Source organism: Chiloscyllium punctatum, chromosome 3 (genome assembly GCF_047496795.1).
Source record: "Chiloscyllium punctatum isolate Juve2018m chromosome 3, sChiPun1.3, whole genome shotgun sequence".
Lineage (NCBI taxonomy): Eukaryota > Metazoa > Chordata > Chondrichthyes > Orectolobiformes > Hemiscylliidae > Chiloscyllium > Chiloscyllium punctatum.
The window spans coordinates 142,837,900-142,861,659 of record NC_092741.1 but is presented as its reverse complement, the minus strand read 5'-3'; the positions used below and the strand labels follow the sequence as shown (position 1 = coordinate 142,861,659).

The following is a 23,760-nucleotide window of genomic DNA, read 5'->3' as shown; positions in this document are numbered from 1 at the left end:
AACGTAAATTTTTGGCTCCATGTCACAAAAGGTATGAAATTATAACTTTGAAAAGAAGCTTTTGAGAGTCTGAAGAGTGATGCAGTCCTTCATTTAACCAGCACCTCATTCACAGGAGCACCATCTATATCCGACAGTCATTACATTTTAAAATGGTCGTATCGGAAGTCTATTACAGAAACAAACCGCTCTAGACTTGGGGAACCTCCATTAAGAAACATCAAGGAGGATGGACGTAAGTAGTAAGGCTAATAACTTAATACTAATCTTACAGCTTCACTCTTAAAAATGAAAGGCTACTTGCTCTTAAAGATATTCTAAAACCAAAACAACATTCAACTGCATGCATTTATTCACTTAAATTATGATGTTTCTGTTAAAGCATTTATTTCAAACAACCTAAACATACTTTTAATAATCCAGAAGCAAGACAAGTTAAAGATAATAACTTTAGAAACAGCTGACATCTAGGTTCCTGGTGATTTGTTAACTGAAAATTATATTTACAGCTCTTTGATTAATAAGTGAACAGAAGGAAACTTCTCCTCCAAGGGAGAGGCTGATTACAAGGATAGAATGCAGCAATGGAAAGTGCTGTTGGAATCCACTGGCTAAAACAATTTAAGGGAGCAGTTGCCTTTTGATGTGGTCTGAATGAACTGGGACTATTACGCCCAATTGTCTACACACCAAATAACATACAAGTATTCCACTCTAAGTGTTTGTGCTTCTGGTTTGGTTGCCAATTCTTTGCAGCTGCATTATGCAGCAGAATGAATGTACTGAACCAAGGAGCTACTTCTGTATGGAACTACATAACTGCTGTTCTAAAAAGTGAGTTACATATTTGTAAGCTGAATAAATGGAAATGGAAATTGCTCAAAAAAAAAAAGCCTTCAAATTCAACAGCAATGATTAAATGGAAAGTGGTAGATCAGTTCAAGAAGATAGTTAATGTGTTCTTGGTATTAGTTTAGGAGTCACTTAATTCATCTGATAATGCCATTTAGGCACAGTAGAGAATGGCATACTCATGTTTGCAATATTTTATACCACAATTCCTTGGAAAACAGTATTCCTTTTTGACTACATGGTCTTAGGATGTTAATACTCAGTTTCAGTGAAAAATTTAAAAGATACTATAATTTTTATAAAATTTTTAAAAGCTAAGTTTTTTGGGGAATCTAATTCTATTATTGCTTCTATTATTCTCTCTAAATGTCCAAACCCAACTAAAATTTAGTTGGGATTACTTGGTAATCACAAAATCCATTCACCTGCAGTGTCTGCCGTTGTCACCAGGGTGGTGAAGATTCTGGCTGTATAAAGAATAATACAATTATTAGTAATTGTATAATGCCAAAAGTAATCCAACAACATCAGGCTATACTCAAATATGTCTATTTGAAAGTACAAGCTTTCAGAGCAATGCTCCTTTGACATATAGCTAGCTGATGAAGGAGCAGTGCTCCGAAAGCTTGTACTTCTAAATAAATCTTGAGTGTGGGGTGATGGAAAAGCACAGCTGGTCAGGCAGCATATGAGGAGCAGGAGAATCAACGTTTTGAGCATAAGCTCTTCATCAGGAATAAGGCTTGTGGGCCAAGGGGGCTCAGAGATAAAAGGGAGGGGAGTGGGCTGGGGTGGGGGGGGGGGGGGGGGGGGGAAGAAGGTAGCTGAGAATGCGATAGGTAGGTGAAGGTGGGGATGCCAGTAAATCTCTGACGGATGTGGAAGGCACTTACCTGCACTTCCACACATGTCATTTACTGTATCTGTTGCTCCCGATGTGGTCTCCTCTACACTGAGGAGACAGAATGTCTACTTGCAAAGTGCTTCAGAGAACATCTCCGGAACACATGCACAAAACACCCTGTGACCAATCACTTCAACTTCCCCCTTCCACTCTCCCAAGGACATGCAGGTCCTGGGCCTCCTCCATTGCCAAACCCTAACCACCCGACACCTAGAGGTAGAAAGCCTCCTCTTCCACCTTTTGGAACCTGCAACCACATGTGGATTTCACCAGTTTCCTCATTTCCTCTCCCCCCACCTTATACCAGATCCAACCTTCCAACTGTGCACTGCCCTCTTGACCTGTCCTACCTGTCCATCTACCTTCCCACCTATCCACTCCACCCTCCCCTGTGACCTATCACCTTTACCCCCACCTACGTCTACCTATCTCATTCTCAGCTACCTCCCCCCCCCCCCCCCCACCCCTCCCATTTATTTCTCAGTCCCCTTGGCTCTAAAGCCTCATTCTTGACGAAGAGCTTATGCTCAAAACATCAATTCTCCTGATCCTCAGATGCTGCCTGACTTACTGTGCTTTTTCAGCACCACATACTCAACTCTGATTTCCAGCATGTGCAGACCTCACTTTCTCCCTTTTTTTCCCCCAAATGAACCTGTCCAACACTGACATTGCCACGTCGAAGGTAATCCAGAGCTGACTATTTTGGAATAATACAGGCATTTAAACGTTCCAATAGTTACTGCATCTTGTTACCAAAGTAATCTATTCCAGTGTTCGTCTTGTTATCCTTCTGGGTTTCATCCAGGAAAAGGGTGGTCGGAGTCTGTGCACCTGCCCTATTTGTGTGCACTGAAGGTATGCCCATAAAATCTAGCCCTAAGTCTTGTTTGCCCATTACTCATGTCAACCAGTCTTCTGACCAACCAATTCCCGATCACCTCATATTTAAATCTTTCATTGTCATATTTAAGTCTCTTCATATCTCTAACAACCTGCAAATCTTGCTATTAAAGTCTTATTTTAACTTCAAGTTTGATAATCCTGTAAAATTTCAATGTACGTTCCCTTTAAGGTCTCCAAAACAGACATGGCATTGTCAAGCATTGAGCTTTTTTTTTCTTTTTGATAAAGAAAGTCACACTTACTGCATATAGTATAGATGGCAAGGCTCCATGTCAGGGCACTGACCTGGTCAGAATCATGAGTCTTCCACAAGGACTGGAGCTGAGCGTATTTACTTAATGCACTGATACATGTAGACAAACTCTACAACAAAACAATGACTTGTGTGAAATCATCAAAAATTAATCAAAGAACAAATTAATTCACTGGCACTTTATTTGCCTACTTGAGACAGACACAGGCTCTACTATATAAAAAAAAGTTCCTCCTGTTTATTCTCTGCAAGTTCCTCCCCCATCCATTAAGGTCAAATGGCATGCAGAATATCACTAGTGAAGCTATTCTTAGTCTAATCACCAAGGAGAAAACAAAAATGGCCCTAATTGATTCCGTCAATGACTTTCTATCTTTTGGTAATGGCCAATTTGAGTCTAATAGGTTACTACGAAATGTCCTGACAGTCTTATATATTTGATGTCTTGTAAGTTCATTACTCAATGACAACACTGTGGTTGTTGGATGGAATGTCAACCTAGAATCTGACGAGAGACTTGTACTTGAAAGACAAATCAGCCACCTGTAAGAGTTTGTTCAGCAATTTCAAAAATGAGTTTACATGTAACAGTTCTAACAAAGCAAAGCAGTTTAAAAATCAAGGAGGAAGGCAATGTTCAGGACTTCAGGATACCTCAAAACACAGTGTAGTCAATGTTGATATGTGGGAAGGTGGCATAACAAGGTAATGGCCAGATAATATTTTCCAAGTGATGTTGAGTGGTTATGGGAACAACATTCCTGCTAACCTCCAAAAGTATACCAGAAAATATTTCAATTCTACCCCAAAAGGAAAACAGGGCCTCAGATTCAAAATTGCAGCCAAAGCAGCATTCACTCAGTGCTGCAGTAAGTGCTAAATTAGATTACGTACTCAAACATCTGGACTGGGATTTGAAACCACAATCTTTAGGTTGCAGAGGAAACAATACTACCACTAAGCCAAATCTGACCCCTTCAAAGCAGATACAGTTGATCTCACTCCACATCGTTAGGTGTCCCCATTGGTGACAACCACCGTACTAAGGTTGAAGCCTGACCGTCATTTGTATTCCACTTCAAGACTTCCCCATCTTCGAATGTCCACCTTTCTAGGTTTCGTGAGCAGAGAATAGTAAAGAGAAACATGAGAAAAAGTTAAGGCAAGAAAAGCAGAATAAAAGTCAGAAAATAGAAATGGAAACACAGATGGAAATACAAAAGGGTGGTGGGATATCAATTTTTAAACACTACCTGTTTAGTTATATTTTCTATTCTCCCAGTTTGTAATTTATTAATTTTGTGCTAAAGGTTTGACAGTTTACTTAAACAAATTTTTGTAGTTAAATACATAAAGCATAAACAGAGTTTTGGACCTGTATTAAATAGTGGAATATATGATAGATTAGGAAGACAGCCCACAGCACAGGTATGTCATCATCACTTCATACTATCCTATCCTGTTATCATTGGTTGAATTCTTTCTTCTATTTAGAAATGAGTGTTACTATTTTCATTCAGTCTATAAATCTGAAATTTAAAGAATTATGCTGTCACCATATCAGTGGAAATCTATTGGGATTAATCTCTAGGACCATAATTCAGGCAGTCCAGGCCGCATCAGATGATCATTTCAATCGAAACAACAATTCAGGGCTTTGGGGAAAAAGATAGGAAATTGGCACCAAGTTAAAATGCACAGCCAGTATGTTCACAATGGACCAAAAGTGGAGTTATAAAAGCTGTAGAATGCCCAGAAAGAGGCTATTTGGTCCATCAAATCTGCACCAACCCTCTGAAAAGCATTCACCCAGGCACACCCCATCCCCCTGCATGGGGTTTTTAAACCATGGCTAAGCCACCTAACCTACACATCTTTGGACTGTGGAAGGAAACCCACACAAACAATGGGGAGAATATACAAACTCCACACAGTTAACTCAAGACTGGAATTGAAGCTGGGTTCCCCAGCACTGTAGTTCAGCAGTGCTAACCACTGAGCTACACAAGAATTGCCTCCTTCTGTACCATTCTGTGACGTAATGAAGATAGTTTACATGAGTAAGTTTCAATCATGCTTTAACAATCCTCTCTTCAAAGATTAATTTGATAATCATAAAAATGCAGTAACACCTTGGAATAATTGAAGAGGTGATGTCTAGTGCTATTATTCTCGCCTCTTAACCCAGAAACTCAGCTAATGTTCTGGGGACCCAGATTCCAGTCTTGCAATGGTAGACAGTGGAATTGTATTGAGTAAATAAAACAAAAATATGGAATTAAGAATCTCACGATGACCATGAAAGTCTTGCCAAGTGTCAAAAAAAAACACATCCGTTTCACTAATGTCCTTCAGGGAAGGAAATCTGCCATATTTACCTGGGCTATATCCACAGCAATGTGATTACCTTTGAACTCCACCCCTTGGGCAATTAGGGGTGGGTAATAAATGCTGACCAGCCAGCAACGCCCACATCCCATGGGTAAACAATAATAAAAGTGTCGATCATGTCTACATTCATATCTTTTGTGTTCCTTATTCAACACAATTTGCAGTTTATACTAATACAAAGTTACACAGAATGAGTAACTGTATCGGCTAAAACGTAGTATATAGCCAGATTGGCTGATCAATTATTGTTATGCAAAAGACCAAGTTAGTCCAACATTCAGGTCACATTAATTATGACATTTATTTTTTTAACCCCAAACAGTAACAAAACTGATGTCTTGGTTCCTGGGATCATAAAAACATTCAGAGATATTTCACTAAGATACTGCCAAATCAGCAAATTTAATTTAGCCAATCCTTGGTTTAGCTTAACCTTCCACTTTTGGTGGTGGGGGTGGGTTGCGAAAAAGCGACAAAAGTAGACACACAGAAAGGATGCAAAGTCTCAAAAACAAATTTCAAAGGTGTGAGACCCCTTGATGGTCAGGTTACCACAAGGAGTGTGAAATTATCGGAACAAATGGTTATCACATACATTTACAGGACAGCACCACAAAAAAATTCTGGTTATTCACATCTTAATAAAAACAACACAATAAAATTGGAAGGATTTAGATTTTTGCTTCACTCATATCTATTGAAGATGCTTAAAACATCATTTAGCTATTCCTCAAGATGTCATTCTTCCCATTATTTTGTTCAACTGTTCCAAACAAAACTAAACACATATACAAAATGTTCTTTCTTCCAGTATCTGACCAATCAGGCAAACCATGATATCCACAGCCTTAAAAGGTCTACGTTTACCAAATTCTTTTTACACTGATATCGGGTAGATCAACCCAGACAGCAAACAATGCTCATTCTCTCAAAGTCTGTAAAGTGACACTATTACAGGTGAGTGGGTTACATAAGTGGAAGAGGCAGCATAATGGTAATGTCACTGCATTAGTAATCCCGAATTTACTGAAGAAGGGCTCATGCCCAAGATGTCGATTCTCCTGCTCCTTGGATGCTGCCTGACCTGCTGCGCTTTTCCAGCAACACATTTTTCAGCTCTGATCTCCAGCATCTGCAGTCCTCACTTCTCCTAGTAATCCCAAATGCAAGGTTCAGGTTCGGGGGAAATGGGTTTGAATCCCTCCAAGACATTGTGAAGTTCAATTTTAAAAAAAAAACAAATAAATCACTAGCCTGATGAAACCAATGTCAACTGACCATCCATTTCAACAATGTCCTTCAGCGGAACGAAATCTGCTATCCCTACCTGGTCTGACTCCAGACCCACTTTTAACTGCTTTGAGGTCATTAGGAACAGGTAATAAATGCTGGTCTAGCCAGTGATGCACACGTCCTGTGAACAAGTAAATTGCTAACAAAATAATTACGCTTAATACTGCATACCCTACCACAGTGTCTAGGCATCAGACAACTAACGGCATAACTAACAGTAACTAACTGTCCCAAGTCACTGATGAGTGCTGACTAGATTCAGTCTGTACTGGCATTTTGAAAAGGCACAAACACGTGTGCACTCCGCACTGCATGAATTTGCACATGTCCCCAGTCCTACATCCTCATTCCCACACTGTCCCTCACTTTGTTTCAATCCTTTCAATTTATAATACTTTATATTAACTGTCTAAAAGAGCAAAAGGAAGGAGGATGAACAGACTTGAAAAAAAATTAAAACTAACTATCACATTAATAAAAGCCAAAAAAAGGTTAGGTAGCAGTAACCGTGATGAGAACAGAGGTTTGGCAATCAGTAAAACAGTGATAACCAAATGAAAGTAACTCAAGTGTATTTCCATGAATATGATTTGGAGGTGCCGGTGTTGGACTGGCATGTACAAAATTAAAAATCACAACACCAGGTTATAGTCCAACAGGTTTATTTGGAAGCACTAGATTTTGGAGCGCCGTTCCTTCATCAGGTTAACCTCCACAACCAGCTGATGAAGGAGTGGCGCTCTGAAAGCTAGTGCTTCCAAATAACCTGGTGTTGTGTGATTCCATGAAAATACTGTACTACAAGATTTTTTGAAGGCCTTTTTCATAGGGATTCCCTCTTCATTTCCCCAGCAGATATTATAAATTAGTGTAGATTTTCCTTTTCAAAAAAAAAGTAAATGTTTTTATTTTGATATTCCGGATGCTTCCATCTAATTGGTTCTGCACTTTACAAAAGGACTGAATGCAAGGTGTGCAAATCCGTAAAAATTCTTGCAGAACACTAATATTGAGATGCTCTGTACTTTCTAAACTTCCCAAATGTGAGGACTCTTGATTCCAGAATAAACAGAAATATTAAACTTGCAAAGAAAATAATCTCTCTACCAAACAGTTTGTGGGAAACAGATAAAGCAGTTTGAATACTTTATTGATTAATTTTTAGCAATTATCAGTTGCTTCCATGAAAACACTCGTGATCATATACTCCTTTTTCATGACTTCAAGACATCCCAAGGTCTGCGTGGTGTTTGCACATTCTCCCAGTATCAGTGTAGGTTTCCTCTGGACGCACTAGTTTCCTCCCACAGTTCAAAGATGTGCAGGTCAGGTGAATTGGCCATTGTGTTCAGGGATGTGTAGGTTAGGTGCATTAGTCGGTGTAAATATAGGGGAATGGGTCTGGGTGGGCTTGTTAGGCAAAATGGCCTGTTTCCACACTATAGGGATTCTATAATTGTATGCAGTCCTCTGAATGTAGCCTCGCCAATGTCTTGTACAGCCATAACATGACATCCCACCTTCTATACTAAGGTAACACTACCCTTTCCCCAATGAGCAGTGTAGTCTAACACCATCTCATTGTTCAATGTAGGAGCCTCTCTCACTGTAACAGGTTCAAACAGTTGAAAAAGTTTACCTTTTATTTAGCAATAGTTAAAGTAAGGAAAGAACAAACAAAGGCTGCATTTGCTTCTGGAAACCGATTACTTGCCCTTTGAGCAGCAACAGATTTACAGTTAATGGACAAACACTGTAGCCAGCTCACATCTGACGGAACCAAGTGTCAATGAAGTCCTGTCCAACGCATTGTCCCCAAGGCTGCAGCACTCGATTACGCAGAAGTAATGTTCCTTTAGCGCAATCTCATCTTTCTCCTCAGAAGACTACTCTCCCAGCCAGTCACCATCCATCATATCCTCTCTTTACCTCCTCCAGATGTGCACAGCACAGCGCATTAGGATTAGGTAGCACACTCTGGAGTGGATGGGAAGAACACGTCTCACTGAGAAACAGACTGGAAGGAGTGTGCAGTGGGTCAGAATCGCTGTGTAACAGGTTGGGAGTAGTGTGCAGTGAGTCAGTATCGCTGTGTAACAGACTGGGAGTAGTGTGCAGTGAGTCAGTATAACTGTAACAGACTGGGAGGAGTGTGCAGGGGGTCAGTATTGCTGTGTAACAGACTGGGAGGAGTGTGCAAGGACTGACAACGGTGTCATCAGAAAGAAGCAGTGATAGGTCATGGGTAAATTGTTTTTGTTGACTTTAAAACTGTGCTAGGGAAAGATGTAGCTTTTTAAAGGAAACTACTTGATTTAAATTTTGGGGTGGCACAGTGGTTAGCACTGCTACCTCACAGCACCAGGGGGCCCGGGTTCAATTCCCGACTCAGGCGACTGACTGTGTGGAGTTTGCGCATTCTCCCCGTGTCTGCGTGGGTTTCCTCCGGGTGCTCCGGTTTCCTCCCACAGTCCAAAGATGTGCAGGTTAGGTGAATTGGACCTGCTAAATTGCCCATAGTGTTAGGTAAAGGGGTAAATGTAGCGGAATGGGTCTGGGTGGGTTGCGCTTCGGCGGGTCGGTGTGGACTTGTTGGGCCGAAGGGCCTGTTTCCACACTGTAAGTAATCTAATCTAATCTAATCTAAATGCATGATGGGGAGGTTCAGTGCCATGTATTGCACAGCCTGCAGTATGAGGGAATTGGCAGGGTCTCTTGGCCATCTGCAAGAAGTGCCATTGGCTCAATCAGTTTGAGCACCAGGTTTTGAGCTTGAGCATCAGCTGGAGGCACAGCAGTGTATCTGCAAGGCTGAGAGTCATTGGATCGCACCTTCTTAGATGTGGTCACCCATAGAGAAGGCAATGGCCTGGTGGTATTATCACTGGACTGGTAATCCAGAAACCCAGGTAATGTTCTGAGGACCCAGGTATGAAACCCACCACAGCAGATGATGGAATCTGAATTCAACAAATTCAACTGACATTAATGACGACCACTGTCGATCATCAGAAAAACCCATCTAGGTCATCAATGTCCTTTAGGGATGGAAACTGCAATCCTTACCTGGTCTGGCCTACATGTGACTCCAGTCCCACTACAATGTGATTGATTCTGAACTGCTCTCTGAGCAATTAGGGTTGGGTGTTAAATGCTGGCCTAGCCAGCAATGCTATCATTCCATGAATTTAAATAAAACAAACTTAAGAGAGTTATTAGAGAGGGAATGGGTGACCATCAATCAGAAGGAAGGCAAGCAGTCTGGAAAGTCCTCACTCAAGAACAGTTTGTGTGGTTAAGGAAAATGGGCAACTGACTGTTCCTCTGGGGATTGCAGCCAGAGTGGGTAGGTGGGACAGGACGAGCTATTTTGGTAGGAGATTCAATAGTGAGGGGTACAGAGGCATTTCTGCAGCCAGAGACATGGCTCCTGGAGGGTATATTGTCAATCTGGGTCCAGGATCTAGGATTTCACTGAATGCCTGCAGGACAGTTTACACCGGTCGAAAGAGGGACAGGGTCCTGCTACAAAAATGTAGGGTGCTAGACAGCAGATTATAAAGCAGGACTTGAAAGGTTGAAATGTTTGGATTACTCCTTGTCTTATGTAGGAATTGGTAGCCGGAGTGAAAGCATGTGTGGCTGAAGAATTTAATACTGAATTACTAGAGCTGATGTTTCTGATTAACAGCAATTGTCGTCTATTTTTGAATTACTATTATTTCTTAAATAAAAAAAATTCTGAACAGTATTAACAGTCTGAAATTGTATATGCAAGATAGAGAATCACAAAATACTCTAACACTACATGACAAATTTAACACACAATTCTGATTGAGTTGCTAATGTTTTTCCAAGGATTTCTCTAACCTGGTAATGGATATTCTTGGCATCCTTTATTCTAGCCTAGCTTTTCACTCATACTGGGCTAGTTGTCTGCGAGTGCTTTTGGATGTATTGCCAGTACTCTTTCTCCTTCTAATAATCTCAAACCAAAAAGACAGCAAGTACAGTTCTTTCTCCAGAGATAAAAATTGCATTGCAAACATTCCTCTCTCTTTTGTACATTAGCATCAAAACTTCCACAAGAATTACAACACAGAGCCCACAATTTTATTTGACTGCACTATCCACCTTTAAATCCACTCAGAAAAATAACATAACCTGCCAACGAAAGAAGACTGTCAAATCCAAGGACAATGCTAGAATCGACAATCAAATTTAAATATTAGCCACTAACTACTGGATCTCTTTGATGAGAAGAATCACTACAGTGTAAACAAAGAGTGAAGCCACAGATAAGACCCTCTACGTTCCTCCAGAATTAAAATTAAGAACACCAACTGGATATATCTGCATGGTACAACACATTCACATGCAAACAGGGTCACTCAAAATTTCAGAAAAGGCATTACCTGGTGCAAGTGTTAAATGCTGAAGGTAATTAAGTATTTTAAGTGGTCTTAGGTCCCTAGTGCTGTAAATTATGTCGAAGTGATGGGTCACTTCTACACATCTTCAGTTAAGTAATTTACTCATTCCTGCCCAGAATCCTTCAAACAAAATTACACTATTTGCAAGAACAAGTTGGTAAAGATGAGTCGCCAAGGATTGATTTTTTAAATTATTATTTAAACAAAAAAGTTATTATATTAGCAATGGCTACATCTGTAGGAATTTCCGTGTACTCTGCTGTTCGAATGAAAACAAATGGCATCCCACATGCTTGGTTTCCTCTGGTGATTTCCTTTTCTGTCCACCACCATATCCCTGAAACGATATTCCAGCAGATATTGTAAGGCAGAGAAAATGGGAATTCAGCTGTGCCCCAATTCAATCTCACCTCCTTCAGTCAGTAACAGATATAACTGGCTGTCATTAATGTGAAAAGGTCCATTGTAGCTCGTCATTAATAATCCAAATTGGACCAGTTGGAATCTGCTGTACTAGTCAGTCCATTACTACATGAAGCATACACCTCCTGTTGTCAGCATTGGCAGCAATTTAAAGTAAATTATCACCCACAAATACAGACTGCTTAATGCAATACTTACCATAGCTAAGTCTATGATTAACTTATGGATTGTTAACAGACGCCAACCAATGATAAATCTGAATGTCGCTAAGGTAGAAACTAGGAATGGAATACTAATCAAGTATATATTGCATGCAAACACCATTTTACCATCTGTAAATATAATTTTAAAAATCAATTTATATTTGGACATTCTTAGACATGTTATACAAGTTAATGTTTCTAATAATTTGAATTCAGTCTTTTAGTTATGTACATTGTGTATGTTTTGATATTAAATTCTACTACCTTTCTTATTCATGAACATTCCATTCTAAGCTTATATTGTGCTTTCAAAGATATAAAACCTGTTATTAACGCTCAGACTAAAAACATAAAAGGTTGTGGTCTAATTCATAGTTGAGAGTTTTCTACAAGAATGAACTATTTTAAATACTGATGAAGGGCTTTTGCCCAAAACGTCGATTTTACTGCTCCTCTGATGCTGCCTGAACTGCTGTGCTCTTCCAGCACCACTAATCCATATTTTAAATACAGTCGCGTCTGATATAACACAATAATTCTGTTCCCGTGCGACCCCACATTACAGTAAAGTCGCATAATAGTGGCACTACTCAAACTAATGGGGCTGGAATCGCATTATAGCCAATACAGGTAAGGAAAGTTCACTTTCTCCAAATAATGGTCTCAATTCTTCAATCGCATTAAAGCCAATTCAAGTTGAAGAAACATGTGTCATAGCAGAACCGACTGTATTTTGTTGAGTCATCTGCTTTTGCCTTGGAAAATCTTCTGCAAATATCGTTCTGAACAAATTACCAGAAAAAAAAAAATCTCATGAACAGAGTTTTTACATTTATTCCCCTGGGATGTGGGTGTCACTGACAAGGGTAGTGCTCGTTCCCAGGGCCACTTCAGAATGGCAGTTAACATTGCAGAGCTTGATTGGTGGTGTTCCTTTCTTAAAGAACATTAATGCACCAATTGAGTTTGTAGTACAAGCTGTCTGGTCATTGTTACTTTGATTTTCCATTATTTTTAAAAATAACCCAGAATTCAAACTCTTAAGCTGAAATGTACATTTTTTGAACTGTTAGTTTCCAATACTCTAACCACACCACTGTTACAACTCTTCATCCAAAAAGTTGCAAAACTCACTGCACCAACCAGAAGTTCTAAAACAAAACTTCAACAATGAGACAAATTCTATTCTCAGGCCTGAGGAGGTACCCATAACTCTCATGCACTGGACAGAACACAAGGAAATACTAAGACAACAGACAAAATATTGCAGATGCTGGAAATTTGAACTAAAGGACGTCAATCTGAAATTGTTTCTCTGTCCACGGATGCTGAGCATGTCCAATATCTTCTGGTTTTATTACAGGAACTGGGTTTTCAAAAGTGGTGGGTTTCAAAACCGGGAACTGGTGGGATTCAAAAATTGCAATCTCAGAAGTTGACTCGGGATCCTGACATCTCTGTTACAGTTTACAATTTCCAAAGTGCTGGCAACTGGGGAGGAACAGGGAACCCTCTCCCCACCAATTTATGACCCAGTAACTCCTTTTGGAGCTGTTGGCAGGTAGGGACTGTTAAAACTATAATTTTCAAAGGGAACTCTGACAAGCCCTGGACAAGTTCATAGCTGGCTGTCAGATTCATTGCAGAGAGATCAGAAAGTTTGCTTTTAAATAGTTGAAAAGTGTTTGTTCATGAGGTGGTCTTGGGCCATGTCAAGTTTGGCTTTAGCTAACCCTCTGAACCACTCCCTTTTCTATTCAGCAGATCATGACCACTTTGCAGTTCCTGCTTTCCAGAGGCAACTGGCACCACTAATTCCACACCAAGTTCATCATCTTCCCAATTAGAGCCTTTGTGTTTACAAGTAATGTCCGTGAGGTGCACTGAAGTGTAAGATCAGGACCCACCTTTGTTATCGCAACCAATTTCCCTCGCTAACTTCACTTCAGATTTACCTGCACCCACCTGAATTGCTGTAGAAAGCAACTCATCATCACCTTCTCATAAACAATTGAGAACAAATACTACCTTAGAAAGGAACAGCAATATCCATGAAATAAAAATAAAAATCTCTCACCACAGGGGTCTATGATTTTATTATATTCTTTCTTAACTTAAGCTATTTGATTAATATTAATAAGTTAAACAAATTCTGGTCTCTTTGCTATAGGAAGAATGTTTTAAAACATGAATGGGTTCAGAAAAGATTTACAAGGATGTTGCCAGGGTTGGAAGGTTTGAGCTAGAGGGAGAGGCTGAATAGTCTGGGGCTATTTGCCCTGGAGTGTTGGAGGCTGAGGTGACCTATAAAATCATGAGGGGCATGGATAGGGTAGATAGACAAGGTTATTTTCCCAAGGTAGAGGAGTCCAAAACTAAAGGGCTTAGGTTTAAGGTGAGAGGGGAAAGATTTAAAAGGGACCTAAGAGGCAACATTTTCATACAAAGGTTGGTATATGTATGGAATGAGCAGCCATACAGTGGTGGAGGCTGGTATAATTATAACATTTAAAAGGCATCTGGATGGGTGAATGAGTGGGAAGGGTTGAGAGAGATATGGGCCAAATGCTGGCAAATGGGACTAGATTTATTTCTGATATCTGGTTGGCATGGATGAGTTGGACCGAAGGGTCTGTTTCTATGCTGTACTGGACTATGACGCTATAACCTTGACATTCTTTCCACCATCGTCATTGACTCATCAATTATTTGTTAGTTGAACACCTCAAGACTGTCCAACTCCTGAGTGTGGAGCAGAAAGCATGGCACAAGCTGATTAAAGCTCCTGGCAGTGCCAAACAGCTGCCATAATCAATGGGGATGCATGACCTGCCAGTCCTTTGGATGGCAGAGCAGGAGACTGCACCACCTGAAAACTCCTCAAAAACTAGCCTGGGTCATGGGGCCAAATCCTGTGGTATTTACATCCATGGCCCTCCAAGATAAAGAGACTCAACCTGCTTATTCTCCTGAGCGATCTTCAATGAGCAAGGTTTTGCTAAGACTAATAGTGAACATGCCAGAACCTATCTCCTTTCCCTCCAGTCGCTCTTCCCACTCCACAAACATAACTTCCAGTCCATTTAGCTAAGGCTTAATTTCCTCCGAGTAATGATGTGCTTGATTCATTGTTTTTCTTCCCTTTCAGTGAGTTACTCCAATGTTGGAGTGAACTACAGCTGCCTCTCTCACATCACCACTTGCTGCTGTTGGTCAGTGTAATACCTTAATCCTGGAAATACAGCACAATGGGAACACATAACTCTAGTTTGTTGCAAAGCTGTTACAGAATTAGGCATTCGTATATCAAGCCTGCACAGGATAAGTAAATACTTAGACAGATCTTAGATATGAAACAATCTATGCACTTTTCAAAGATGCTAACATTGTTCTCTCCTGTTTTTCCAATTTAGCCCTCTCACATTCTATTGCAGCTAAAGATGTTGACATTCACTACACCCACTTCCTCCCACTCTCACTGAGATGCTTAAGAGACATCCAGGATTGAAATGTACTTACAATCTTCATTGGCCTCTGCTCACAGCAGGAGTGCTCCAGATCAGAATGATGTACATGAGAAATTCCACACAAGCCTCACATGTCTCACATACACAGCCGCGTCATAGCACTGAATGTCAGATGGACCAAACAGGGTGCCCACATAGTACTCTAATTAGTTACCAGCAATCGGTTTCTTCTTAAAATCATTTGTGATAGAATTAGTGGAATTACCAAAAATGAAAATGATTCACAAGAGCATACACAAGTAAAACGTCCTTGTGAATGGATTAAAAGAATTGCAAATAGATCCCTTATTCAGAGTTAAATGCCAAGGATACAAGATTGTGTACGGTAAAGCTGTTCCAATGTTTCCATTATAAAACAGAATACACATTAAGAGAATAACATCTGCAAAAACAAAGAACAGTAGCATTAGTGATATACAATTCAAACACAGGTGCACAATTGGCTTTCCTCACAGAAATTAATGGAATCATTAATTAAAATGTAAATTCCCATGAAACAAACCAACAAGAGACAATAATTTTAATTGTGATTGAAGGGTCCGACCTGAAACACTAACCAAGTGTTTTCTCTTTCAGATGCTGACTGACCTGTTAGCCACTTGTCGCATTCTTTCTTATTTCAGATTTCAGGCACTAATGTTCTTTATGCCATTCAGTAAATTCTTTGTTGCATTTTTGCCATCACCATACTGTACTATTTGTTAAACACTAAATCTGGGTTTTCCAAAGTAAAGGTCGATACGCCATGGAGCTACGGGAGGGGGGGTCAGAAACTCCATAGAGCTCCATCTCTTCCCTGCATCCCCCTATCATGGATGTTCCCTCTCCCATCATATGCTCACTCCCAAATGGTGCATGCCAATGTTTAAGCCTCAGTAAGGGGTCCCAGTGGGAAAAGTTAGAAAAGCAGAGCACTAAACACAGGTCACATGCTATACCAATGTGATAACGTGATGAAGTATTATAAGCTTAGGGATTCCTTTGGTTCAGTACATTTTGAATCTCGGCTTGTAGAATATTAAACATCGGGTATTACATTCCTGATGAAGGGCTTCTGTCCGGAATGTCGATTCTCCTACTCCTCGAATGCTACCTGACCTGCTGTGCTTTTCCAACACCACACTCACACTTCCTCCTTTCTGAATGTTTGCCCTACTTCCTTCCTACTTGCTGGCTCCTTTTCGGGCAGGCTGCCTAGAGGCTGGCAGACATCAATAATCCATTTGCAGAGCAAGTCAAAACCATGCCCAATGCATCCAAACATCTTCATGTACACTTTCCAACAGCGATCACTGGTTAATGCTGAATTGCAGGGAGTTGGGGATTTCCTTTTTGTCCTTCAGGTAATTATACGGACTATAAGCAACAGCAATAGGCTGTTTGGCCCATCACGCCTGCTGCACCATTCAATAGTATCACGACAGATCTGAAATTCTTCACATCCACTTTCCTGCCTTTTCCCTGTAATCCTTGATTCTCCTACTGATTAAAAAAATATGCATTATTTCAGCCTTAAATATACACAAGGACTCTGACCTTATAGAGAAGAACTTCCTCCTCATCTCAGTCTTAAATTGGTGCCCCTGTATCCGGAGACTATGCCCTGTCCCACTATATCCTCTCAGCATTTATCTGGCAAGCCCCTTGAGAATCCTTCCTGTGTCCATGAGATAACCTCTCATTCTCGTCATCTCCGGTGAGTACAATCCCGACCTGTTTAACCTTTGCTCATAAGACAATCACTCCATCCCAGGAATTATCTTAGTGAATCCTCTCTGAAATGAAATATTTTTCTCTAAATAAGGGGACCAAAACTGCTCAAAGTACTCCAGGCGTGGTCTGACCAGCACCTTATACATCTGCAATAAGATTTCCCTCCAACATTCCACTAGCCTTCCCAATTACCTGTTGATCAAATGGGTCAAATCATTTGTTCTCAAAACAGTTAATTTTCATACTTTAAAACCACTTGTCGGATTGAAAAGTTCCCTGTGTGCTAGCTTTTATGCAGCAGTACCCTGAATGCCATGTGGCTAACTTTACACAGGATCAGACTTGAAAACACACAGCTTGTGCAGCTTCCTGGTTCGCTGTCTAGTGCGCCTCTACACTGATTATAGAAACGACAATAGGCAGTGCTGCCATTTATCCCACTCAGTGACCAAGGGTGTTGGCTTGGAGACAACCATTCTTATTCCATAATGCACTGTCAGAGTCCTCTTACCCTTTACACAAAGACAGGAGTATGACAACTTTTCTTCACCCTGTCCCCTGCTTAGTTTGTCGTTATAGCAGCATACTAAATAATTGGTTACCTTGTACAATTAAGACTGGATACTCCAAGTATGTTGTCAATGGGTACTCATAGTAAGTCTGGTACGTCAGGAAAATCAAAAACCTAAAACAAATCAAATCATTTGTTCTTAAATCAGTCAATTTAAAACCAGTTGTAGGAATTAAATGTTTCCTGTGTAAAGGACAGTAGACAAACTATTTGAGCAAATTATTAACAACACTCAAAAATTGTCAAAGAGACAGGAAGAGATTCCAAATGCTACTTACAATTAAATATTTATTTCTGACTGACAAACTATTCTCTCTCTTTTCTCGCCTTTCCCTCTTTTTGTATTAATTGTTAAAGAACAGAAACAAAATTTAACAGGTGCAAAGGGTAGCCCAACAGTTTACCTCCTCCATGACGTTTACTAAAACCTCTCAATTAAATCTCAATAGTTGTCAGACCGGAGTGACACCACACAGTAATACAATGGCAAATCTGAGGTTAGCATTTAAATAGTGGATGAAAAGCTAAAAGACAGGAGATTGAACAAATAAGTGAATGTATATCGACAACAGGAATCAGCTCTCCACCCTGTTGTTCCCTGGCTTTGGTCACTGAAACTCGTAGGACGACACTCAGTGGTTAGCACTGCTGCCTCGCAGCACGCCAGGGTCCCAGGTTTGATTCCTGCCAAAAGACCATAAGACATAGGAGTGGAAGTAAGGTCATTCGGCCCATCGAGTCCACTCCGCCATTCAATCATGGCTGATGGGCATTTCAACTCCACTTACCCACATTCTCCCTGTAGCCCTTAATTCCTTGTGACATCAAGAATTTATCAATCTCTGCCTTGAAGACATTTAGTGTACCGGCCTCCACTGCACTCTGTGGCAATGAATTCCACAGGCCCACCACTCTCTGGCTGAAGAAATGTCTCCGCATTTCTGTTCTGAATTTACCCCCTCTAATTCTAAGGCTGTGTCCACTAGTCCTAGTCTCCTCGCCTAACGGAAACAATTTCCTAGCGTCCACCCTTTCCAAGCCATGTATTATCTTGTAAGTTTCTATTAGATCTCCCCTTAATCTTCTAAACTCCAACGAATACATTTCCAGGATCCTCAGCCGTTCCTTGTATTGTAAGACCTACCATTCCCAGGGATCATCCGTGTGAATCTCCGCTGGACACGCTCCAGTGCCAGTATGTCCTTCCTGAGTTGTGGGGGACCAAAACTGGACACAGTACTCCAACTGGGGCCTAACCAAAGCTTTATAAAGTCTCAGTAGCACAACGGTGCTTTTATATTCCAACCCTCTTGACATAAATGACAACATTGCATTCGCTTTCTTAATCACTGACTCAACCTGCATATTTACCTTTAGAGAATCCTCGACTAGCACTCCCAGATCCCTTTGTACTTTGGCTTTATGAATTTTCTCACCGTTTAGAAAGTAGTCCATGCTTGTATTCTTTTTTCCAAAGTGCAAGACCTCGCATTTGCTCACATTTAATTCCATCAGCCATTTCCTGGACCACTCTCCCAAACGGTCTAGATCCTTCTGCAGCCTCCCCACTTCCTCAGTACTACCTTCCTGTCCACCTAACTTCGTATCATCGGCAAACTTCGCTAGAATGCCCCCAGTCCCTTCATCCAGATCATTAATATATAACGTGAACAGCTGCGGCCATAACACTGAACCTTGCAGGACACCGCTTGTCACCGGCTGCCATTCCGAAAAAGAACCTTTAATCCCAACTGTCTGTCAGACAGCCAATCCTCAATCCATACCAGTAGCTCACCTCAAACACCATGGGCCCTCACCTTGCTCAGTAGCCTCCTGTGTGGCATCTTATCATAGGCCTTTTGGAAGTCTAGGTAGACTACATCCACTGGGTTTCCCTGGTCTAACCTACTTGTCACGCCTTCAAAGAATTCCAACAGGTTTGTCAGGCACGACCTCCCCTTACTAAATCCATGTTGACTTGTTCTAATCTGACCCTGCTCTTCCAAGAATTTAGAAACCTCATCCTTAATGATGGATTCTAGAATTTTACCAACAACCGAGGTTAGGCTAATTGGCCCATAATTTTCCATCTTTTGTCTTGATCCTTTCTTGAACAAGGGGGTTACAACAGCGATCTTCCAATCCTAGTGCCTCGGGCCACTATCTGTGTGGAGTTTGCACATTCTCCCAATGTCTGTGTAGGTTTCCTCCAGGTACTCCAGTTTTTTCTCACAATCCAAAGATGTATAGCTTAGATGAATTGGCCATGCTAAATTGCCCATAGTGTTCAGGGATGTGTAGGTTAGGTGCATTAGTCAGAGGTAAATGTAGGGAATGGGTCTTCAGTGGGTTGCTCTTCGAAGGGTCGGTGTGGACTTGTTGGGTTGAAGGGCCTGTTTCCACACTAGGGAATCTAAACTAATCTAAACTCCCGGAGGGTCTGGGTCTATCTCAGTCCACTGTATTGCTCCAGCTCCTCAGCGAAAACGGCTCATACATATTTTGGCTGATCTTATTAATCTCTAAACACATCCTCAAAGTCCCTCATTCGTAGGACCACACAGCCTTCTCCTGCTGGGGGCTATGCAGAGAGATGGCCAGCAGCTCTCCCCCAAGTGCCAGTGACCTGGGGCCTCGTCCATCTGCATGACAGTGAGTCAGAGGTCCTCAGCAACCTCACATCCCACACTCCCTTCTCCTATGGGACCCATTCCATTTAGGAAACCTGGCCGGCATGGACGGGTTGGGCCGAAGGAACTGTTTCCGTTCTGAGAGATATTTCAATGTCAGTGTTCCAAGGCTAACAACACGTGGTGCTCTGTACTCCTGCCTAACATGGACCAGTCTTTCCCCGTGAGGAAGAGAATCCTCTCCTTGTGGGGCAATAAGGACTCTGTCTTCTGGAAAGCCCCCCTTTCCCCTCCCAGTTTGTCTTCGCTCCATCCTGCTGTGGGATGTCTTCTACAGTAATGACACAGGACAAAGGGGTTAGATACAAGAGGCTGGTGTGACTGTTAGTGCTTGTGCATGTTTGAAATGGCCTTGGGGTATTCCAGGAGAATAAACATGCAGCTCAGAGGGGATGCGGGGTTGGGGATGCAGGGTTAGTATTGTGGGGGGGGAAAACGGGCGTACGGGGAGAGAGTGAAGAAAGATTTTGCATGCAACAGAGGAGGCTGTTAGAGCAGAGGCCTGGATAGGAGGCGAGTGCAGGAGCACAAATCGAGTGAGAATGAGGGGGAGCAGACAGTAGAATATAGTACTTACTCTTGTGGCACATAGAAGGTCATCAACCTTCCTTCTGCATTCTGCCTGGTTCTCTAAACTCTGGACAAGGCCCTGTCTTGGGTGGCAATCCCTTAAGCAAGCAGACATCATGTGGTGGCATTGCCCCCTCTGTCCTTGCCCTGGTCAGCCGTTGTCAGTCACTGGTCTCGACCAAGGCAGATGCCAGTGCTCCTCCAGATGCACTGTGGACTCTTAAAGATGGCATGGCCACAAGAGATACCAGTCTTCTAGTGGATGTCAGGTAAGTGGAAATCTCTTTCAGGAATGACACGTGGTGTGCTGGGACAGAGACTTATCTTGAAACTCGTGGATCAACAACAGCAGTTCCAGTCCTCACTTGTGCCGACAATTCACACTTAACCAAGAAAAGGCAAGATTCCACCCAGTAACTCTTTTTCTCTCCACAGATGTTTTCAAACCTGCTGAGTTTCTCTGTTTTCATTTCCAAATTCCAGCCTTGACAAGATTTTGTCTTTACTCAATAAATAACTTGCTGGAAACAATTGTTACACTAGTGACTCATGGTCATTCTGGGCATAGAGGGGAACGTCATGAAAAGGACTTCACGACTGGTCCCTTTACAGAAGGCTGGCTGCAACAACAACGTTCCCACGCTCTTAAAAGGCCAACCTAAAATTCCCACGCAATAAAATTCAAACTAGTACCTGGCAAAATAAACTGCCTGGTTCCTGCCTGTTCATTTGGAATTTCAAAAATGTTAAAACTATTAAAATATATGGATACAGTTGACATTTCCCACTGTGGGTTTGGTTTTATTCAGAGCAAAATGTAGGAAATGCTTTCCCCTTTGGTAAGGCATATCGTCTGATCACAACACAACTAAATTGCAGCATTTAAATATTACATGTCCATATCTGGAGTTTTGATAATACACGGCTTTGATCTTTCTGCCCATTAACCCCCATTCATCAATGCAAGCATTTTGTTACTTACAAAGAATTTTTTATCCTGTAGTGCATCTGACCTAAAACAGGTATGAAACCAGATTCCTCCTCAGGTATAAATGCTACCATTGTACAGCTTCCAAATTACTAACGAACTTGCCAAAATAAAAAACCTGCAGTGTATCAATATAACCATATATTGGGCCTGTATTTAGCTCACTGGTCCAAACGTTGTACAGTACTCTCGGAATTAGTGCCAACACTTCAGGAACCTATCTGGGGCTACACTAGATTTTGTTTCCCCCAAACAGTCAACAGCATTCACTTCAGTTGGTTGCCCATATTAGAGCCCAATGTTAAGTCAAGTCGTATTATTTTTAAAATTAAATTTTTGCACATTTCAGATTAGCTTTATTAGTCAATTACACTTCCTATACACTGATCAATGTAGCAATTATATTAATGCTTCAAGTTGCATAGATATTCTAGTCAAGCTTTATCTCAAATTTTTAACCTAAAGTACGAGTATAAAATTATATTCGTGTTGTACTAACTCAAGTGTTCTCAGTCCTGCCTCACAAGTTAGATGTTCATAAAGATTAAAATTGAACTAAAGACTAAAACACGTTCATAATGACTAAAAAGTGCTTTCACCAAGTCTACCAAAAGGAACAAATGTTGACAAAACAAAAGACGGATGATCCATTTATCTCGAGCTGGATATGTGTTTAACAGCAGAAAACCTAAGCTGATGTATCTCACTATCCAAGGGAGCATCAAGTTATTCATTAATTGTATCTCAATTACAGTTTAACTATGTTAGTTTCCTGTTACCAATTAAGGGACATGTACATCAGCTACAACTACAGTGATTTTTGCATTGGATTCCCACATTTCAGTGTAATAAGAAAATTAATTATCTGGAAAATTTATCTACATGCTGTATAGTTTTACAATTGAAACAATCTGTTCAAAGTTTAAACTTAAAGAACAAATAGTTGGGACGATTATTGCAATATTTGTGCATTTTAAATTGAATGCTGCCTATCCTGTATCAGATAGGAAAGTTCAGTGGAAGGCTGTAATGACATTGCGCAATTTCAAAGATGCTATCAGTACCTATGGTACCTGTGGCACAATGGTAATGTCCTTCCTCTGCACCAGGGGTCTGGTTCAAGTCATATCTGTTGCAGAGTTGTATAATAACATCTTTGAACAGGTTAATCAGAAGATAGTTTTTTTTTAAAAGAAATTATCAACGATTAACTTTACTTCCAAGCTTTGTGTTATCTGTAAGCTTTGAATTGGGTTTGGCTTGGTTGGCTGGACTGCAATGTAGTGTGATGGCAACAGTGTGGGTTCAATTCTCACCAGCTAAGGTTACCATGAGGGACTCTCCTTCTCAATCTCACCTCTTGTCTGAGGAACGGTGACCCTCAGGTAAAACCATATCAACTGTCTCTCTAAAAGGAGAGAGCAGCCCTATGGTAGTCTGATACGACTCTGGTAACTTCTAGGTAATAGATTTAAAGAGGATACAAAATGAACTGGTGGAATGGAGTATGTGAAAAATGTAATTTAAAACAAAAATGTGTCAGACAGTGCATTTTGGAAGGAAGAGGGAGAGAGACAATACATGCTAATTTTTTAATAATTTAAAGTGGTTAACTGATAGATAATCTTGGGCATGTATATGCATATATTTTTGCAGGTCTCAGGATAGGTTAACAAAGCAGTTAATAGAGCACGAGAGATTCCAGGTTGTATAAATAGAAGGTATAGGAGGACTGCAGATGCTGGAGAAGTCAGAGTGTGGTGTTGGAAAAAGCACAGCAGGTCAGGCAGCATCTGAGGAGCAAGAGAGTCAATGTTTCAGGCTTAACCTTTCATCAGGAGGGCACAGCTATAAAAATCAAAGTTACATTAAATTGATATAGAACTCTAGCAGGGAGATCTCAATAAAGAAATCAAGTTCTGAAGAACTGCCATAATGGATTGAAACGTGAATTCAGTTTCTCTCTCACTATTGATGCTGCTGGTCCTGAGTTTCTCCAGCACTTTGTTTGTTGTGGGAGGAGGAAGTTGTAGCTCATCCAGG

At 40.9% G+C, this 23,760-nt stretch overlaps 1 protein-coding gene across 8 annotated transcripts in view; it reads right to left on the bottom strand.

Moving 5' to 3' along the window:
* Positions 1–23,760, bottom strand: part of slc66a3 (solute carrier family 66 member 3) — a 67,506-nt gene that overhangs the window by 30,152 nt on the left and 13,594 nt on the right. For 4 of the 8 annotated variants that reach the window (XR_011955188.1, XM_072561860.1, XM_072561871.1 and 1 more), the window contains exons 2-6: positions 17,501–17,583; positions 15,498–15,567; positions 11,654–11,711; positions 2,905–3,025; positions 1,278–1,319 (exon numbers count right to left, since the gene is read on the bottom strand). Coding sequence is in view for 6 of the 8 variants with exons in the window: in XM_072561860.1 (XP_072417961.1) it covers positions 1,278–1,319; positions 2,905–3,025; positions 11,654–11,711; positions 15,498–15,567; positions 17,501–17,583 (374 nt within the window). In the remaining 2 variants the exon portion in view is untranslated. The other 4 variants (XR_011955190.1, XM_072561895.1, XM_072561909.1 and 1 more) reach the window with 3 other exon arrangements.